We start from the raw sequence: 22,955 nt of genomic DNA, 5'->3' as shown, positions 1-22,955 counted from the left end.
AATCATCTTAAGAATTGTATAAACCATAGTATATTTAGTTGTTTTAAAGTTGCATACGTTTATTGGAATGTAAATGTTTCGAAAGAAACATAGTGCAAAATGGATTGTAAGTGTTTCTATATGTTTAAACTGTTTATTTTTGTTATTATAATTTGAGATATTTTTATATTTACGAGATGTTTGACAAAAATAGCAAGTTGTCGTTGTTTTAAATCTTCAACAACTCGTTAAACTTATCATCAATCGGGTGTTTAAGGTAGTACATAGGAAAATCTGATTTCTTCTTGTATCAATTCATTATGTGCACGAATGTTCATAATGGAAATCATCACCGATATCTCTTTTAAAGTAATTACACTTCCGTTGACGCAAGTCAATATTTGTGCATGTTCCTGTTTCCTCTTGAACATTATTATTTAATGTTCTGTTGTTGTTTTTTTGTCATTGTCATTCTTAAAGAAATATTTAGTTTATGAGGTAAGTCTTTATATACTTCAAACTTCAAACTTTTTTCGTGATATGCAGGCCACCGGCCCATACACAACAATATATACATTATTACGAAAACATACAGTATATGCTAGTTATACATACAATAATACATAAAGTGTTATCCATTATTAAACATCAGTATTTATGTATTCTATTACAAGTCATTTTGTATAAATTATTGATAATCTATTCAAATATTTTTAAGTAGTCAAATCTCCGTTTGAATGCATAATACAAATACATAGCAAGCTTTCGAATGGTTTCTTCATTTCTTGTGGACATTATTTGACAAAACTTAACATGAGAAGGGTTGCATGTAAAAGCAGGTTGAATGTACTCCTCACGAATATCATTATATAGAGGACAAATCAAAACAAAGTGTATTTCATTCTCTACCATACCTTCACAATAAAAACAATGTCTCAATTCTCTAGAAATATTATGGTATCGTCCTTGTTCAATCATAAGACTATGTGATGAACTTCTAAAAGCTGCAAGGCATTTGCGGAATTTTACAATATCTACACAGGAAATATACGTTTCTAAACCATGATTCATTTTAAAATCCTTGTACAAAGTAAGTTTTGCATTATTAGAGCATTGATTACTCCATAATTGCAAATATTGATCTCTCAAGCGTTGTACATAGCATTTCAAAAACATTCCTGGGTTTTCAACAGATTGTGATTCCCATATATAACCAAAACCATTGCTATACAAATTTCGCCTGACAAGTGTTACCCAGTTAACATGACCACGTGCATCAAAATGAAATAACATGTCATAGCATAGTTTAATGTATCTATTATTACAACAGTTCATCAAACGTATCCAATATTTAATACTTCGTTTTTGTGCATAGATATACATAGGAAATCTATCATTTATATATAGTTTGTAATGAAATCCTTTAGCTGCATTATTTATAGATGCTTACCAAGTGCTTGTCTAGTTAATTTATCACCTTAGGAGTTTGTGTACTTGTGTTATTCCATACATATGAATAACCAGCTTCGACGAAAATTGATTTGACTTTTTTGCATACCGTTTTGAAATTTCATAGCATACAATACTTAGTTTTTCCCCATTTCCTGTGAGTATTGTTTTTTTTTCAGAAATTAATCATTATTATTTTATTTGAATTTCTAGCTGATATCGGTGTACTTTCTTTGGTTTTTGTTATTCTGCGTAGAAAAAAAAACTAAGTTGGATCTTTTCGAGCACACTCAAGTTTTCATATCCCCAGATGTCAGTTAATGAATAACTGCACTTCAAGATTTTGTATTATTCTATATAGTAGATGTATGTTCCTTGAATGATTTACTGAATAACAAATGGTTGTCGAATGTAAAAAAACTTGTTGTACATCAATGGTTTTGGTGATATGTGGGAACAGCCTTATTTAGTTGACAAAGATATATTTTACTAGGCTTTAAACAAAGATTATATGATTGTTATATGCAAAACTGGAGAGATGATATAATGAAAAATTCAGTATTCATTTCCAGGTCACAAGCTCATTGTTATTTGATATGTTATGTATGTTTGTTATTCATGTCGGAAAATAGCTCATTGAGCTAATGTTTCTTGTTGATACATACCCGACTTAATATAAATAAATAAAGATTCTTGTATCTTGTATCTTGTATTAAATGTATATAAAGAAAATAAGGTTAGCTTTGAATACGAAATTTATCTTAATAGAAATATTCCCTACTATTTGTTGAAATTATTTACACAACTGAGAATATCATGTCAGAGTCTAAGAATTGAAATTGGGCAATATGGAAGAAATCGCATTTACAGAAATCTAAGATACTGTGAACTATGTGATACTGTGGACATAGAAGATGAGTATCACTTCTTGTGCATTTGTAGTAACTATAAAGTTATACGCAAGCGATATTTACCTAAATATATTGAAAGACCTAACATAATAAACAATTAGTGTTAATAAACACAAGTAATGAGAAACTAAATCTAAAATTAGTGCCTTTAAGCTATTTTATAAATTGTACGCGTAAAATACGAATTACTTTGTTACTCAGTGATGTGTTGTTGTTGTTTTTGTGTAACGTGCGACGTCAAACAAGCCCAATTGATCCTTTCAGAGAAATGCATGCTCATCCCTGAAGGGGTCCGCTGGTCTTTATATACGTAACAGTAAATTCTCAATCAACACAGAGCCCGGGCTTTGCTAATTTGTATATTACCAACCAAGTAAACATACGTACTATTAACGTACTTTCGTCTATAACGGAATGTTATACTATGAACGCACATCCACCGCCTACAGCGGACCGTTAGATTACTTTTCCTCCGAGAAGATCCGTCCCGAGTCTTGGTCTGTGAAACTCGTGGGTAAGGCAGCTCCGAGGTTTCATAAAGATAAGATGTGAAGCTATGCTATATGCTTATAAATTGATTATTTGTTATCATTAATACAAATATATATTTTCTTTGATAATATGTTTCGATGCATGTTCTCCTTAGTAATAGTATATAGTTGATATGTTTGTATTGTAAGTCTAAATGTGATACTAAATGGTATATTGACTATTGTTTATATGTACGATCATATTGATGGATGATGAATTGTATGTTTAAATCCAAATAAACTGTTCTGTTCTGTATAGTAGATGTAATGCCTTGTTTGCAAGTTTTGTTGGGTGTTTCTGTGGATGGATAAAACTTCTTCGGCTACTAAAACACAAGTGTTTATACTTTTTGTAGTTTCTTATCGTTCATCTCCTAAACACGATGTGTAAATTGAGTGTTTATTTGTGCCGAATATAATTACTTTCGTCTTGTCAATATTTACCTACATTTTCATTACATTGCAATAAATATTATGGGTATGTTGAATGTAGCTCATTTTCATTCTTTCTATTAGGACAATTTCATCAGCGTTAAGTAATATTATATTTTCATAAAGACGTACATGTCTGTATTTGTATACTGAGTTCATTCCGTTACTACATGTAGCTACAATGGTTCTTTGTCTTTTAAAACTAGTGAGAATAAAACAGGGGAGAGGTTTTTTCCTTGCCTGACGTACTCTCTACAATTAAATCAACGTGTTGAAAGCACTGATGGACTTGGGCTCTATATAGGGACAAGTTGACAACTGTGTGATTAAAAGAGCTCTATATAGGGACAAGTTGACAACTGTGTGATTAGAATTGAAAAAAAAATCAATAAATGGCTTACACCACAAGGGAGCACTGTCGAATGAGCTAGTTTGAACAGGAGAACCATTAATGGCATGGACAATAGTAAATGCTTTGTCTAAGGGAGTGGGGAGGTACCCTCTTTATATTTCTTATAAAAGGTTAGAAGAAGAAGTTATACAAAAGAAGAACAGCGAAATCGGTAGTAGTTGACAACTGTGTGATTAGAATTGAAAAAAAAAATCAATAAATGGCTTACACCACAAGGGAGCACTGTCGAATGAGCTAGTTTGAACAGGAGAACCATTAATGGCATGGACAATAGGAAATGCTTTGTCTAAGGGAGTGGGGAGGTACCCTCTTTATATATCTTATACAAGGTTAGAAGAAGAAGTTATACAAAAGAAGAACAGCGAAATCGGTAGTGCTGACATTTGTTCTAAACGAACGTTGTGGTTGTTAGCTTTAGTTTCTGAAGGAAAATTAATACACCATTTGTTTACCTAACATCTTGGACAGCCACCAATAACATTCTACTCCCAGCTGCCATTGGGTTTTAAAGAAGAGACTTTCTTTCTTTATAACAATGTTTCAATGCTATTAAGCAATTAATTCATAATAATAATAATAAATAATAATAAATTTAAGTTTACATATCAAATACTGTCTACCTGAATCGAATGTGACATTTAATAAATTATAATGAACTCGTTTAATGTTATGCATGCGTTTGTGTAACGGCTTACCACTTCAAATTCTATTTTTATCGGATTGTCAAGTATAACTTCTGTATATTCTAATTTTCTGCTTCTGTGTACTTTTCAGATGACCCTTACTAAAGGGGTCATTTAACAAAATTGGCAGAGCCTCATTACTATCAGTGTTGAGTCAATTTGTCAAGTGCGCTCTCCAAACCCCCAATCTGAATACACTAGCCACTCGCAAGCCAATAGGTTGTCCGGGATAACATTGCTAGATTTGACAGTCCCACACTCGTTATAAAAGTTGTGATTGGTTGGTTTTGTGGTAATGGGTAATTCCCCGACCGTACGGTACCGGTTTCATAGTAATCGCATTGCAAGTTCCAATATAATAGATTGCAGAATATAAAGATAATAATGTTAGCATTAAAAAATGAGCGCAATATATTGCTGTAAATTGGTAATGTACTACAAAGGGAGGTAAATGCAGGTGCAGAATTGATCCAAATTTAACAGTCAGGGCCGTTGGATGGATGGCGGTGGATTATCGCACTGTCTGTGTACCATGTATGAAGTAAATATGTTCTTACTTACCGTGACAATGTTTCAGAAGGCTTTTATCAAGGCCCCAGGAATCTGTCATCATTTTCATGATCTAGACGCGATGTATATGTTTATACATTTGGCTTCATTGAGGAAGAAACCTTATGAAAAATATGTGCTTATTCTAATATCTTTTAAATTTCTAATCTCATTCTGCTGCAATGATGCAATAACTTTTGCTGCTGTTGACCCCGTTTTCAGACTGGGATGCCACGAATTTGTATCTCAGTAGTTTTAGATGAGTGAACTGCTGCTTTGGTGTCAACTGTCCTTTGTGATAATAAACGTTAAATATTTCTTTCTTCAGATTTATCAATGGGTCACTCTTACTAACAATCTAGCATAACATATGCATTACTGCAGTTCAACAATGTCAGAAAACATCCTAAAAAGCCTAACTATTTGAAAGTAAAGCAACTTAATTTTGATCGAAATGTATGGTAGGAGTTACCCCTTTGATAAAACTGAAGAAAAACAATAAACTATTTAAGGTTAAATGTCACTAAATTTTGAAGAGTTCATTTTACACTTAAACAGGAGTTTACTTGCTCTGAACTACTGTGCTTTGTATCGCATGTACTCTTTTTTGTCATATTTTCCATGTTACCCAGGGTAAGTGGTATAAGATTCCGTATGATGATGGAATCCATTTCATTGACTGCCTTACTGTTAGATAACTTCACTCTTTTGTCAATTGTTTGCATGGCTGAGTTTCAGTTTCAGTTTCGGAATGTCTGACTAGGAGAATTATTTTCAATTTATGTTTATATTCTTATTATTAGTGCTGGTACTACTTTAATTATTCAAATTCAATCAAGCTGCAGAGCATAGTGATACATGACGTAAGTAAAGTGTAGAGTTGATCGAAATGGTCGATATCTGGTGCATCGCTTAAGGGCACTTGTAATAACTCTTGTGCCCTTGTCCAAAATCTAAGCGAAGAGCAATCAGTTCTGATGTACTTATATTCAAGCATATAGAGATTATATTACGTCCAAACTTCCAAAGGCGTTTACGTCCCTTTTTCGTAGTCATGGAATTAAAAAAATGATAAAAATTATTTCATTCGAAATAAAGTTGTTTATACATTTTCCTCTTTGAAAACAAAGATCATTTGCTTTTTCGAACTTATTTGTGGAAACGTGTTTAGCTTAAATCAAGTTATTTTCGTACGTGGTGCCGCAGATCTCCAATACTCGTGACATAGTTCATAGTTCATGTTACACTTTGATGTTTGTATCAAATACCATTGTCTAAATTCCATGTCATACGCGCTTATGTTACTAGGTCTTATTATCTGTAACGCATGTTCGTTTCTTGCATGGAATGGTGGAAATGTTAATAAAACAGAAAGCAACAAATGTTTCCTTGCTTATTTTCAATATAAATAGCATAAAAACATAACAATTTGTAAAAGAAACAACACTATACAATATCATTACACAAATAACGGAAATGGAAATATGATCGATATGATGTTTTGTTTATAATATTAACATTATATAGGATAATAGGATACAAATAATCTTTACATTATATAGGATAATAGGATACAAATAACATTTACATTATATAGGATAATAGGATACAAAAATGGTTTTACACTAGAGAGGATAATAGGATACAAATAATATTTACATTATATAGAACAATAGGATACAAAAATGTTTTGTCATATGCATCATTGACCGTCAACTGTACATTTCTGATATAAAGCATGGTGAATAATGGGTGACGAGATGTGAAATAAACCATACATGTGTATTGCTTTGTCATCATTTACACAAAACTGGGCAACAAGAGTGAATATATTGAGCAATTAATGTATAAATGAGAAAAAGTTGTTCAACAACTATATACAATTGAAATTGTTATATAAACAATAATAAAATATAACGATACAAAAATTAAAAACAAACAGACTGTTTTTCAAAACAGTAAACAAGATATAGAACAGTTTTAGATTAAACAGGCGTATCAAAGATTGTTCATATCGTATGGTACTACTTAAATAACTTAAAGTGCCGCTTGTTTGACTATAGTGACAAGGTTATCGACATTATCTTCAAAGGTCAACTCCCTCACTTATAACATTGTGTGACTTGGAACGACTGCGTCACTAGTAAGACTGCAGTACTAGTAATAAGGTTTCAAAATCACATTTTGGTACTAAAATAAACATATTAATTTCATGACTCTTTCAAATAAAAATGGACTCGAGGTTTTAGCTATTATCTTCTTAGGTCATGTCCTTTTGTTAAAGTATTATGTCAGCCAGTTTTAAGATTTCTAAATCTATATATTTATGCAAAGTTGAAGAAAGTATGTTTTTGAGTAAAACTTGTCATGCATTCAGTGTTTTTTGGTCGACTTAAACAAGTATCAACTACATGTACATAAACTGTCTTACATTTCATGACATTATGTTCGGTTTACTAATTATGTAAATTAAAGTCCGCTATTGAATCAAATTTCTTATTCAACAATTTGGAACGGAAGTCATTTAACATTTATAAATAGTGTATGGTATCCATGAATTAATTATCAAATAACAAACTAAGGAAACTTATACGCGAACTGGTTCAAGATTTAATCCCAATTTAATGACACCGCTTTTACTGCCACTATACGATAAATAAGATATAAAAATATATATGTTTATACACACAGAATTGCACACTTTTCTATACAGAAATTGATGCATCTTCATTCTAATTTGTCTTTGTTTGAAGGTGGATTATGTAGCAGTCAATTGTACCCCACCCCTTGCCCCCAGGTCCTGAGGTATACCGGGGATGGCGGGGGAAATGGGCCGTTTTTTTACCTTCCAGGTGGCTCCGCAGTGCCGAGTGAATGCGGTGGTTTTGTTTTCGCGCCGGAAATAGCGGGGAATGCGCCTTACATAGTATGTCCGCGGGATGCGGTGGCATTTTGCGGGGATTTTACCCGCAGTGTGTCCCCGCAGGGTGGGGATTTTACCCGGGATTGGCTAGACCAAGAGTCAAAGTCCCCGCTATTCCCCGGACCTGGGGGCCATGATGACAATTGACTGGTGCATAACAACCATCAAAATAATGACAAAAAATGAAACAATTTTACGTGAACTTGTATGTAGAACATTGAGTGCTTTCCTTACATTAATAATGGTAGCACTCATTCGCGAACAATCCAAGGTTCAATCATTGTTCAAAACGTTCGCTAATCATTATGATTTTTCGGAGGAACAACTTCAAAAAGTATTTGTAGAAATCTGTATACGTGCTCTGAAAAAAACACAGACACAAAAACTTATTAATATCTTATCAAAGGCCAAATTCTGTAAAACAAAAATAAAAGCAACATCAAAAGTCACTGACAATTCAAGCTCATTAAGGTATTCTACCCGTTACGACGTCGATTAACGTCCTTCTTTCGTACGTAAGATTTCCTGCGGCGTGCTTTAGGAAAATCATGATCTCAAAATAATTTGACATCATTTTCCTGCGATATTCTTTTTAAATGTTGTATTTGAGCAAAAACGCATACAATTTCAGCAAGGTCGCATCCATCTATTCAATTGAACGTGTTTTCCCTTATTGCGACTGCTGTGTTAACAATGATTGGAAAAACACTAGGTTATTTTGTTCTACGTCTAGTATATGAAAAAGTACACTCTACAAGCCTAATAAAAAAACACACAAAAATGAGCCCATTTTTTTTTTCGAACCTTCATTTTACCAAAAATAGTTTTTTATTTAATAATATGGTGACCATAAAATCATATCTAGGTGTTGAATAATACATGACTTTGCTTAGTATCCATTGAAACAGACATAGTCAGTTCACGTTCATTTTTAGGGCCTGCCGTTATTTAAAATTGGCAGTTTCTTTAAAAATGAAGGTATAAAATCATTGAAATGTTTAAGAATGATATAAATATAGACATTCTTTCCGAAAATTTATACAAACATTGTAGTTATTATTCCTCGCCGTAAGAGGTAGAAGACCTCAAAGGCAACACGAACATTTAACGAAATCCATGGGTAATAAGTATGTTTAAAATTAAGTAAAGCAGCATTTACATGTAAGATTTCTGAGCTGGTATCAAACATACCTAATTGAGGAATCTTGCGTCCAAAGTATATAAAAGGAAAGTAGACAAATACCCCGGAGAAAATAAATAGTATTGCATAAAAGAAAGTAAGCCGTCCCGTCTGTATAATAGGCGAAATCACCAGATAAATAGACATCAGTAGTACAAAGATAGGCACAAATATCGGCACCTGAAATCGAAGAAGACATTCTCATTTAATTGGCAACCTTAATGGACAGCGCACATACTTTTTATACACTTCAATATGCAAAATGATGCAGGGCGTAAAACTCACGTGAATGCTTAGAAATACAATCTGAAAATAGATGAACACTTGTTTTTCTTGATTTTTGTATAATATTTCTTAAAATTTTACTTTCTTGACAAGGGTTAGAGTTAGGAGACTCGACACTTTAAGACTACAAACAACTTACAAACTATTGTTTAATACTAAACCTTTAGTATCAAGTGGCACAGACAATGACCAGTGACATTGCCACCAGTTTATTCGGTATTATAATTGGTGCCAAATGCTAATTTAAGCTTCAGAATGTTTCAAAACTGCCGCGTTTATGTTTATACTGGTCACCAGACAATTGGAATCCCAGTTATATCAAGATAAAAGAAGTGTGCTGTTCCGTGTTTTCGTCTCTTGTTTGTTTATACACTTGTTGTTTGCTCAATTTTTGCTACATTTTACAATACAATAAACTCCCCCCGGCTTTATTGCATACGGACCTTGTAGGGCCTGGAGAGCTTGGGTTCCGTGTATCTCAGTACCAACAGAGCAAAAACGGTAACACCGTAAGCCAACCATATGCAAAAACCGTAGAAGTCGATCAAAGTGGTCAGGTCTGAGGGAATTATTACCAGGATTGACATCAGCAACTGAATTTGTTTAAGATGTTTTGAATTAACATGTATACTAAGAATATGGATGAAGTTTGGGAATATTTCGAACAATGATTATGTTTACAGAGATTTTTTTTCCTTATAACGATATATAAACATAACGTACAAGGAAAATATCACTTTTTGAAAAAACTAATAAATAAAGAAAACATAGCAACAGTCGCACACAATAAAGATTCTTTTAAATAAAATGATTTTACTTTGTTTTTATTAGTTTTCATCATATTTACCGTGAAGGCAATTGAGGGCACAGGTGTTAGCCTTTTCACATGTATATAGGACAAAATGGTTGGAAAATGTCCATCTCGTGCAGAGGCGAAACAAAGTCTTAAATAAAAAATATTGATATATTAAAGAGTAAGCATCATTCAACACATTAGGCTTAAAAACAATTTAAGAGACGCCGACATGATCTTTTAAAGTGTGTTCAGTGAAATAATAAGCATATGTATTTAAGGACATCGCCGTTATGTATTATCAATTGTAATCATTATTTTAAAGATTTTCTATTATTTCTATTATTATTATTATCATTATTATTATTATTATTATATAATTACTATACTCATCATTGTTAATGTTGTTGTTGTTGGTGTACTGTTTTGTTCATGAATAACTTATGATTAACAAGAATAAGTATTAACATTGATGACGAAAGATTAAAGGGACCCTCTCATGTTTTTCAAAATAATTTTTCAACGTAACGCATCTGAAATCACTTTTTATAACTATTTTACGTTTTGATACCGATATTGCAGAAAAAAATAAACTGAAGTATAGAATAATATTCTGGTTGGGAGTGAACCGACTCCGGTAAAGTCAAGAGAAAATTAAACACCTGACGCCGTCAATGCTAGGCCATAACGGATGTATATAACCTGTTTCGAATACATTGAATAATATCACGTGATAATATCCATCACAAATCACGCTACAATCTTTTGCTGAATTGACACCGATTGCAATACAGCCACGCCCTATAGTGTCACGTGACTCCTTAGTAAGTCCATCCGACAATTAGGAAGAAGCAGACGATAATGATACAGAAGTAATACTTGACAATAAGATAAATAAAACATGATCTTCAATAAAACATGACAATAAAAGCAAGTATAACATTACATCAGTTCATCATTATATTATGTTGAATGCTCTGTATGATTGCGGTAGAAATGATTTTTTGTCGAAACTTCAAAATGATTTATTTCTAAATAACGTCGGAATTTTGTTACGGCAAGAGTGTCTTTTTAAAACTCAAATAAAGGGAAACAAAACTGTATTCATTGCCTTTACGAAAATCAACTAAAAACGACGTTTGTTTATATTAAATGTCAAAACTCAAATGGGTTTTGCTGTATTTCTTCCTTTCCCCATAGATAATCACCTGTTGTTAACAAATGTAATGAATTATTAATATTGATATAACTACCTTAATGTTCCTCTTAATGTATTAATATCAGTTTCAGTTTTAGTTTATAGGCACTTTCAGCAAATACATGCTATGGGCCAAAACTAACATCAAAGCTCACAAAAATCCATATTAAATAAAATGCAAAACTGTTCGAACGAGTAATAAAGAAGTTAGAAATGATGATACTTATTAATATTTACTTTATGCGACCTAACGTTATATGATACCACGGACCTATAAACCATAGTTGACGATATAGGTATTGTATCTAGATTAAAAAATATGTAAATCAAATCAACTAAGTTACCTTTTCCCCCCTAAAAGTATGTCCAAACAAACATAACAGCAAATGTTTATGCTTCGGATTAAAAATTTAACGCACAAAAAGGAGACAAATTTTTAGATAAAAATAAATTAATTGCATGATATTGTCAATATTACACACTAATTCTGATTACTCGTAATGATAGTTCCTATTTAAAAAATAATGAAAAATATACGTATATTATGCAAGGTTACATTAACGATTAATACATGTCCATTAAGAGGGTTGAAATAGTCTACATACTAAAAGGTAACTTTGTTATCAAACAAGTACAATGAAATGCAGATTTTGAGCAGCATTAAGGGAAAATGTCAGTATTATGGATTTCCTTTATTATCCTGATTATCTTTCGGTTATGAAAAACATATTTGCATGGGAAACAATGTAATTACACTACTGTTGATACGTGCAGACTGGTGTTAGTAGTTTATACTCCGGGTCCGGCCTGAGCACATTGAAGGGTCCCAGAGTGACCCGCCCGGGAATTTAACCAGGGTTGTCCGATTCACAGTCCAACGCTCTACCGATTGAGCTAACCGGGCGGACCAAGTGCAGACTGTCGGATATCATGGCTGATAGCAAAGGACAAGTGATAAGCCCCGCCTTATCTAGACGCTGATTGGTCAGTCGGGTATCGACCGGCTTTTGATTGACAGGCCGTGTCATGTTATCAAATTTGTAGTCTTCAAAGACAAAATTTTAACGAATATCAACATTTGTTGAATGTTTGTTCAGCTGTCAGTATCTTAATTGTGTCACTCCTAATGATTTGCCGCGTTTTATATCCATATAAAATATTTTTGTTTCGTAAAAAGTGCATTTTACAAATCATAAGCGAGTCCCTTTGTTTACCTGCCCGTTGCAAACATAACACCGTTGGCGGAGCCTAGACAAGAAAGGACAACAAATACTGGCATTATCCATGCCATGACACCCAACATGGAATCGGCCCAGCCCTGAAACAAGTGTATGGGCAATTCTGATAGATACAAGCCATATTGCTACAGCAATTTTTATGCACATCATGTGAAGTGTAAACTGACTAACTTCATGTATTAAATATCGTACTTCATTCATTACACTGCAATATGTATAGTATGTTTTAATCTCCTCTCGACATAAAACAATCCCAGTAGACAAAAATTTAACGATGTCTGTTAAGGTCTTAAGGTTCAAGACCTAACGAAAGTTTTCACTGATAATTTGATCTCAAAAACAGCAACAACGCCCTACACACCAATCAGAAAATATTCACAAAACGAACTATACAACAAATGGAAACATACCACTGCGACAGCTCTGGAAAGCAGTATTTCTTCCCTTGACATGACTGCGAAGAAACCCACGTTGGCACAAACGTATGCAAACGTAACTAATGGGATACCCAACATGATAGCCCGAGGGAGATTTCTGAAACAAATATCTTGTTCAACATACCTTTATTTGGACGATCAAATTGTAGCGACCTGGTTACAATAATACAATTAAAGCGACTCAGAATACAACCTGCACTTGTAGACAATGAAATTGCAGATATGCATAAATTAAGTGCTAGACTTAATCATTAAGCATTTCAGTTGCGCGAGTGTTTAAAGGCCTAGTTTAAGGAATGTTTGGCATGATAATCCCCTGCTGTGCATCTTCTGCTACTTGCACTGGTGTCACCGTACGGGCCAATATCCTGTGTATTCGTTTATTGGCTCATGGCCATTAAGGGTCCATTTTTATAATAAAACATCCAAAACTGCACAGCAGGATACTCAGATCGGAGATCTGATAAGACAATTAGGCAATTAGATTAAAATCAATTAACAGAGGTTGTGTACAAATACATGTTTGTTTGTTATTGTTGTTGTTGTTGTTTTTTTTGTTTTTTTTGGGGGGGGGGGGAGTGGGGGGGCCACTTATAAGAGGCTTAAACTAGGCCTTTAAGAGACCGCCTACTGTCACTCAACCGAAACACTCTCCTTGCGTCAGATTTTGCGTTAACAATGTATCAGACAAGAGGTTGCATTCTAAGCCAGTTAGATAACCTGAAGTAATAATATTTGCTAGCTCGATCCGCCTATTTTTAATCATTAAGCATTTTACTTCATGTCGTCTAACTGTTATAGGGGCTGTAAGTCTATTTAAAGGCACAAGCACAGGGCAAAAGAGACACAACACGTACGTGTTTTACAAACAGACCACACATGCATTAGAATAGCTTGAGAAATAAATGACGGTATAACCGCTTTGCAAGGTAATCATATGTATTGCAATTAAAAACTATTATTCAAACAAATTTAATATTAAAACAAAATCAGATTCTATGTAAAATCATTGTACTCACTTCTCAGGATTTTTCAGTTCTTCTGTTATGAAATTCAGATTGTTCCTGTGAAAAATATAAAGCCGTTTATGGAATCAAGATGCAACAATTATCGACAGAAACAGTTATATAATAATAATAATAATAATAATAATAATAATAATAATAATAATAATAATAATAATAATAAAAACTTTATTTAAAGAAGGTAACACATTAAGACATAGGCATCATATTATAAACAAACATAACACACGACTTATTTGAAAGAAACATACACACATATCATTGTTGAAATATTGATACAGAACAACTGACTTATGACGAAAGCATATGAAGGCTGCCTACAGAAATAATTTGGTCAAACGCCAAAGTTATTCATATAATGAAATCATTTATCAACAGATGCTTGTGTTGTAGGGATATACCAGCCGTCATAAGCCCAGAGGCCGTTGTAGAATGCAATGGCCATGAGAGAGGGATCTTTTCTCGTACCCTGGAACCCGTCACTGATATACTCAGTTTGTCCTGAAGCATAGAGAAGGCAAAACATGGTCAAAGCATAGCATGTGTAAATCTCCAAGTCAATGTACTCAACCATTCAACTTTTGGCATGGTCCAAACAGTGCATGTTTGAATCATAATATGTTAAAAAAAATAACATGGCCAAAATAATGCATGTTCAAAACATATATCAATTTCAAACCAAAGAAGAGTAAACATGTTCAATACATAATACTTCAAAAACAGCAGTGGGTAAAAAGCAGACTCAAAAATAGCAGTGTCAAAATATAACAAGTTCATAACAGAAGTGTCAAAACAGCAGTGTTAAAACATAGCTGGGTAAAAACAGCAGTCACTGTGTCAAAATTCATCCGTGTCATATATAACATGGTCAAAACAAAGCAAGGTAAACACACAGCAAGGTCAACATATCTCAAGGTCAACATATATCAATGTCAAAACATATCAAGGTCAAAACATAGCAAGGTCAGAACATAGCAAGGTCAGAACATAGCAAGGTCAGAACATAGCAAGGTAAAAACATAGCAAGGTCAGAACATAGCAAGGTCAGAACATAGCAAAGTCAAAACATAGCAAGGTCAAAACATAGCAAGGTCAGAACATAGCAAGGTAAAAACATAGCAAGGTCAGAACATAGCAAGGTCAGAACATAGCAAGGCCAAAACATAGCAAGGTCAGAACATAGCAAGGTCAAAACATAGCAAGGTCAGAACATAGCAAGGTCAAAATAGTAGTGACAAAACAGATCGGTTAAAAGCAGTGTAAGAAAGAAGGGTCAAAACATGGCAGTGTCAGAACGAACAAAATCAGATGAATTAAAGCAAAGATAACTCGACATTGCTAAATGAAATCCTGAATCAAACTCGAAAAATAGATATGTCAAAGTTGTTTCCAAGTAAAAACAAATGTATGATAAACTGGCAATAAATGGGGAAAATATGAACATAACAATACACACGGTAATATCTTTCAACTGAAAATGTACAAAAATGTTATCTAGCCATAACGATAAAGACCACTCAAAAGTTTAAATGCCAACTTGTGCCGTCGGCATGACTATAGCGTGGAAGAATTGTTTTGATCATGACATTCGCTGGCCAATAATGCTCTTAGTTTCAATAAAAAAAATACATACGCAGAAATATTAATGCAGTACAGATATCACACGATACCTAAAATGGCCTATATTTGCATTATTTTATAACGTAATATATAAAACACCTACATGCATTATTGAGTTTGCAAACGTTTTTGCTTAAGGCTATATTCAAAAGCAGAAAAAATTGAGGTTGAAAACACTTCGATATAAACTTTATATTATACAATGATGTCTTGAATGACATTTTCTTTTGAAGAAACCATCTGAAATAAGTGCTTTAACTGCTTAAAATGTTAACATTTAAACCACTCTTTTAAGGCCTTGGACTTCTATATCATTTGAAGAAACAAATTTGGCGAACAAAACAGAAAAGACATGAAATGGGTGATATTATATTATACTGCTAAAATCAGCATAAACAGGATGTGTAACACAATGCCGTTTACGCACTCATAATATTAGTGTGTGTTTTTTCTTATTCCACGGTGTCATTTCCGTAGTATAAACGCACAAAACCATAGTGTTGAACTTAAGATAATTTCGATTCGAACCGAAGATATTTTGTTAAGGAAGATGTTGAAACTTTGATGTTCATGCAAAAAGTACTTTATAGGGTGTTTTGGGGGAATCATAAAAATACATTTGCTATGTTTATCTTCCCGATGTCCACGTTTTCAAATGACAAACACACAAAAAGGTGAAATATCCGGTATACTTTTATTAAATATCAATATGGAGCAAAATGATTTTTGCAAAATATAAATCTAAAGCTATTGTTACAAACCTGAACAAATCGTATACAGTCCTCCTATTGTTATGACGCTAATGGCTACAAGCTTAGTAACAGTTGTGATATTCTGGAGCATCGTGGCCATTTTCACACTGTACATATTGATGGCTGCAAGAAAGGCTGAAACCAAGTTGTATACATGGATATCTTAAAAATTTCTCGAATAAGGCAATGCTTCTATAAATCATTATTCAACCAAATTAACATTCTCACTTGTAAATTTATTGTTGAAAATGATATATATATATTCAGTTGAAAATTGTATTGGATTGCATCATCTCACATTCAATTTTTAATCGTTTTGAAAATATATATGTGTCTGATATAGAAATTGATGAAAATTGTAAGAAAAGTATTATCATTGTGCATACCGGAAATGTTTTATTCTCTATATTATCGTTTGAAATATGTATTACTCATTGGCTTTAAGCTTATAGTGAATAAACTATCTATACACAATTACTTGCAGTCATCAGGGCCCATATTCACTGTCATTTTGAATCTAATTTTTTACACTCAAGATTCAAAACTGCAATTTTTAATATCGTTTAAAAACCACTTTTGCGAAAGCAAAATTGTAAAATAAAAAGCTCTATCGATTTCAAATAACTGTTCTACTATCAATCACACACCTTCCGTCAAAGGGAGTGTTATCAAAAGCTTTTTAAACTTTTAAGATTCACCTTTTCTAAGCCCGAGTCCCATACTCAGACGCAAGCTGTTATTGAGTACGAGTCCAGGGGCCGTATTCAATCAGCATCTTAGTAAAAATCATGAACTTAGTGAAAAAATGCCGTTTTTATAATTTGAATTTTAAGAATACAAACAGTGTTTGTACACCAAAAGCATGAACATAAGCAAGACATGGTCCAAACAATATATGCATGTGAATAAATCTGATGAAAAAGAGCGGGAATTTAAAAGAATCTTTGTTAAAAAATTACGAAATTCTCACTAAGTTGAATACATTCACTAAGCTGCTTATTGAATACGGCCCCTATAGAACATTAATTGTTCATAATATACAAGAACATAAATGTCAAAAATTAAGAAATTCTCTCTAAGTTGTAAATTTTCACTAGGATGCTTATGCACTATTCAGTTGTAACCACGCCCCCCCCCCCCCCAGGTCCGAGGGTATACCGGGGATAGCCGGGGAAATGGGCCGTGTTTTTACCTTTCAGGTGGCCCCGCAGTGCCGGGTGAATGCGGTGGTTTTGTCTTCGCGCAAAATATAGCGGGGAATGGGCCTTACCTTGGGTCCCTGGGTTGCGAGGGCATTTGGCGGGGATTTTACCATCTGTTCGTCCCCGCACAGCGGGGATTTTACCCGGGGTTAGCTGGACCGAAAGTCAAAGTCCCCACTATTCCCCGGACCTGGGGGAGGGGGCGTGCTTACAATTGACTGGTGCATTATTGAATACGACCCTGGACACTCATCAATGTTTTATTGTGTTCTCGATAATTTTGAGACACTGAACAGTTATTTCTACGTTTTAGTGGTTGAGTGAAAAAGCTGCCGCCGAAACCTGGCCATGAAGTCTGTTTCTCAAAACTATGCATGCGTATAAAACCTGCAATGTCTATAATGTATATCAGGGTGGTATGTGATATGTCTATGACTTAAAGTCACATTAACCTTACTAAAATTACGTACATATACCATTTAAAACAACGTACAACTAGCAAGGATAGTGAAAAGTTTGACCGGAAGATCTGGAGGTTCTGTGCACGTGGGAAAGAAAGGTTTCACCAGGTATGTACCGAGCGACAGGGTCATCACACTGAACATGACTGGTCGCAAAATGAAAATTCCTACCTGGAATGAAATGGTATTAAACTTGAAATGTCAACTTGAAAGTTAAGTTGATTGATCTATATAGACAAAAAGTGAAAAATCCAACAACCAAATCTGACACAGGCAGCTTGTTAAATGGCAGTATTTTATATTCGCAATGGTTATTTTCACAAGCGAAAACAACGAGTACATATGCACTACCTTTTAAAACAAATTACAACTGAAGCATATTGTAATTTCTCAATAATTGGTAATAACCAATATCACCCTTATTATCGAGTCAAAACTGATTATATCATAATGTGAATGGTAAAGAAATGACTGCATTGACAGAAATATTCACCTCAATTTAAGAAAAGTAGCCGTTGCCAAAAAGTAAGACAGAAAGATTTTAATACTAAAGCTGCACTCTTCCAGATATACCATTTTTACAACTTTTTTATTTTTTGTCTTGAAAAGAGCAAATTTTTGCGTAAATATCTGCAAACCAATGATATTTGATTGCTGACAAAAATCAGATCGTAGATTTTATATTTCCTTTCGAAAGTTAATGTTTTATTGCTTAAACCGTTACTAACGGTTTAAGAAAAATGCATAAAACGTCCATTTTTAAACTTAAATATAAAAATATGCGATTAAATACTTTGTCAACGGTCTTATATAACTGGTTTTCATGGTTTTTTCGCAAAAATTGGCTCGTTCCAAGACAAAAAATAAAAAAAGTTGTCAAAACGTCCAATCTGTGAGAGTGCAGCTTTAAACAGTATCGCATGACGTGGTAATCTTGGGGCTGCAAGGCTTGCGACGTACCCAATCATACAGGAAAGCGACCAAAGTGCCAATGCGACGAGTCCCACTACCAAAGATATACATCAGATAGGCATGCTCCCCTCCAGATCGGGGGATAGACGTCCCTAGCTCAGCGTATGAAAGGGCACCTTGAAAAGACAAAACTGCCGAATAATTGTGTTGTTTTGTAAACTATAAAGATTTGTTCAAATCCTAGAAAATAATTTGTCTTGCTTTAGGTCGTTTCAACAAGGTCACAGTGTTTGAAAGGTCAGATTATAGTGTTTGAAAGGTCACATTACAATGTTTGAAAGGTCACAGTATAGTGTCTTAAAGGTCACAGTATAGTGTTTGAAAGGTCACAGTATAGTGTTTCAAAGGTCATATTATAGTGTTTGAAAGGTCACAGTATAGTGTTTGAAAGGTCACATTATAGTGTTTCAAAGGTCATATTATAGTGTTTGAAAGGTCACAGTATAGTGTCTGAAAGGTCACAGTATAGTGTTTGAAAGGTCACATTATAGTGTTTGAAAGGTCACAGTATAGTGTCTGAAAGGTCACAGTATAGTGTTTGAAAGGTCACAGTATAGTGTTTGAAAGGTCACATTATAGTGTTTCAAAGGTCATATTATAGTGTTTCAAAGGTCATATTATAGTGTCTGAAAGGTCACAGTATAGTGTTTGAAAGGTCACATTATAGTGTTTGAAAGGTCACAGTATAGTGTCTGAAAGGTCATATTATAGTGTTTGAAAGGTCATATTATAGTGTTTGAAAGGTCACAGTATAGTGTTTGAAAGGTCACATTATAGTGTTTGAAAGGTCACAGTATAGTGTTTGAAAGGTCACAGTATAGTGTTTGAAAGGTCACAGTATAGTGTTTGAAAGGTCACAGTATAGTGTTTCAAAGGTCACATTATAGTGTTTCAAAGGTCATATTATAGTGTTTCAAAGGTCATATTATAGTGTTTGAAAGGTCACAGTATAGTGTTTGAAAGATCACAGTATAGTGTTTGAAAGGTCACAGTATAGTGTTTCAAAGGTCATAGTATAGTGAATATAATATCAGTTTTGAGAACAGGATCAATAAAAGCTATTCTGAAGAAAAAGACACAGATTTAATTGTTTCTAAATTCTGTAATGCTAATTGGGTTTAGTTTTGGAGGAACACAAGACAATAAACATGGTCCCTATAAGTATTGAAATAGCAGATGTCATTAGCTGTCGGGGTCGCCATTGTTTGCTAAAGCAAAAGGGTAACTTTGCGGATTGAGCCCAATTTAATTTTTATATAGTATGTACTTGCATATAAACTTGTAGTTTTATAAAAATATATGCCTGTCTTTATTCAAGTATTTTGCAACTTACCCAAGGTTGACACCATGCCGCAAGCTGCCCAAATGATCAGACAAAAGCCAATAGACCCTGTTCCTTCAAGAACACCCTTCGGAGATATGAATACTCCCGAGCCTGCAGAAGAAGCAGAAATGATGGATAGGTGTATATATGCGGTGTTTTTCTTCCATTTCGTTTCTGAGATGCAAGCTGCCTTGCTGAAAGCAATTGCAACTTATATGATCGTGTGGTCTTTCTGAAGGATGCTCACAGAACCATGTATTCAAGGACTAAAAACGTTTCTAGTGTGTCGAAATGCAGATGTAATACATTTAACAGTTGTGGAAATGATAGCGCATATAATTATCCATGATATCCAATAATCATTTGCAAGCCATTTTACAGTTGGCAATGCAATACATATAACGGTTATGAAAAAAGACTTAGCATGGCTCAGACTTTACTATGCAACTTATTTAATAGTAACCGTTGAGGATAACGTTCTATCATACATGTATATCCATGGTATCCAACACTTATATTCGAGTTGGAAAAATTGAACTATCATAGCTCTGACTATACAATGTCTAACGATTTTGAAGACTTGCCCAGCACTAATCTTACATTACAATAAAATATGCATGTTATGTTTTTTTTAGATTGATAAGATGTTATCCTCGTTCTGACATTAGTATATACGCATTACACATGTTTCGATTATGTAAACTGACCTATCATTGTTCCAACAATCAAGGCTATGCCGGATACAAGTCCGACTGACTTTTTCATCTTTGGGTTATTGGGTTCCATGGCAGAGTTATCGCACGCTGGTAGGATGGAGCCACTAGAGGGTATCCATTTGTTTACGAGCTGCGTAATTTGTCCGCTCCCAGGATTCGGAGACATTCTGCAATTTTCCATTCAACACAAAAATATGGAGGAGTTATCCTTTTTTAGCACAAAATACACACAACGCATAAAAACAGCAGTCTCAGTTTGATTGAGATGTCGATTGACGATTAGAGTTAATTGCAACACCTTCTATTACATCTCCTACATTACACATCGTCCTGCATTTTAGATAGAGTTATGACAATGATATAAAAGGAGTGATATTTATAAGTAAAGTAAACATAGTGAAATAGATAGTTACTTTTACAAAAAACAACCAGACATTCGTTTTTCAAGATATCGCATGATACCGCGGGGAGGGCCGTTTTCTAACGTTGTTATTAATGAATGAATGTAAATATTTGTATTGCGCATTATAAAACAAGTCTCTAAGCGCTGCACACGCGAATTAAAAGGTTAAAAAGTCCACATCATTTCACTGATACGCCAATTTAAATAGGTGAGTTTTTAAAGCCTTTTTGAAAACTGTCAGGGAGTCAATGTGTTTAATTTCTACTGGCAGGCTGTTCCAAAGATAGGCTGCACATTTATCAAATCTCCTTTCACCATATGTTTTAGTTTTTGTACGTGGAACGTCCAGTAGCTTAGCAGAGTCTGATCTCAGAAGTCGTATTGGCTGGTATTCACTAATTAGATTGTTCATGTATACAGGAGAAAGTTCATGTCTGATTTTGAAAGATTACAGTATGACTTTGTACTGTACTCTGTACGGAACCGGGAGCCAGTCTAGAGAATATAGAACCGGGGTTATGTGGTCACGCTTCTTTGTAAGCGTGATTAAACGAGCGGCAGTGTTCTGGATGCGCTGCAGTTTGTCGATTACTTTGCAGTTTGCACCACATAGCAAAACATTGCCATAGTCCAGCCGAGAGGTCACGAGAGATTTCACAAGTGTTTTACAGGCATTTATGGTAATGAATGGCCTAATCCGCCCAATATTACGCAGATGGAAAACACAGGATTTTGAAATTGCATTAGCCTGTTTGTCCATGCTTAAAGTTTTATCAAAGAAGGCACCTAAGTTTTTCACAAATGATGATTCATGAACAATTGTTCCGTCAAATTGTAATTTGCAGCCAGAAAAATTCTTTACTTGATGTTTTGGTGCAAAGATGATGAGTTCAGTTTAGTCCTGGTTGATCTTAAGCATGTTCAGGTGCATCCAGGAACTGATGTCCGACAAGCACGCTTCAATTGCTGGTACTACACTAGTCCAACTGTCTTTTGGTTTAATGACAAGGTAGCATTGCGTATCATCAGCATAACCATGGTGTAGCATGTTGTGGTTCTTACATATACCCCCTATTGGTCTAGAGAACATACAGTACTTTCTCGGTCCCAGTACCGAGCCCTGAGGAACGCCAAAATGTAAAGAGGTTTCGTCAGAAACAGCCGACCGAACTGCAACGCGTTGAGACCTATTACTCAGATAAGAGTGAAACCACAGCAGGGCAGAGCCAGATATTCCATAGGCATGTTCCAAACGTTTAAGTAGAATAGGATGGTCGATGACATCAAAGGCGGCAGATAGATCTAACATTATCAAAACCACACATGAATTATTGTCAAGTGCGGCCGCTATGTCTTGGTGGACTCGCAGAAGTGCTGTCTCTGTTGAATGTCGTGCACGGTACGCAGATTGTAAATTGTCATGTAATGTATTAGTGTCCAAGTGATCCTCCAGCCTTCTTGCTACCACTTTTTCAAGCACT

At 34.3% G+C, this 22,955-nt stretch overlaps 1 protein-coding gene across 1 annotated transcript; it reads right to left on the bottom strand.

Moving 5' to 3' along the window:
- Positions 1–6,458: 6,458 nt before the first annotated feature.
- On the bottom strand, positions 6,459–21,182 carry LOC128244684 (b(0,+)-type amino acid transporter 1-like). The gene is made up of 13 exons (XM_052962720.1): positions 21,063–21,182; positions 20,365–20,466; positions 19,020–19,147; positions 18,092–18,230; positions 16,406–16,531; positions 14,426–14,525; positions 14,019–14,063; positions 12,973–13,096; positions 12,539–12,642; positions 10,181–10,277; positions 9,777–9,926; positions 9,060–9,228; positions 6,459–8,229 (listed from the first exon to the last, which is right to left on the bottom strand). The coding sequence occupies exons 1-13, from the start codon at positions 21,139–21,141 to the stop codon at positions 8,165–8,167; spliced, it is 1,428 nt and encodes a 475-aa protein (XP_052818680.1). The 5' UTR covers positions 21,142–21,182; the 3' UTR covers positions 6,459–8,164.
- Between the last annotated feature and the right edge of the window lie 1,773 nt (positions 21,183–22,955).

Source organism: Mya arenaria, chromosome 8 (assembly GCF_026914265.1).
Source record: "Mya arenaria isolate MELC-2E11 chromosome 8, ASM2691426v1".
Taxonomy (NCBI): domain Eukaryota; kingdom Metazoa; phylum Mollusca; class Bivalvia; order Myida; family Myidae; genus Mya; species Mya arenaria.
Note: the sequence above shows the minus strand (reverse complement) of the source record. Positions and strands in the feature narration are given on the sequence as shown.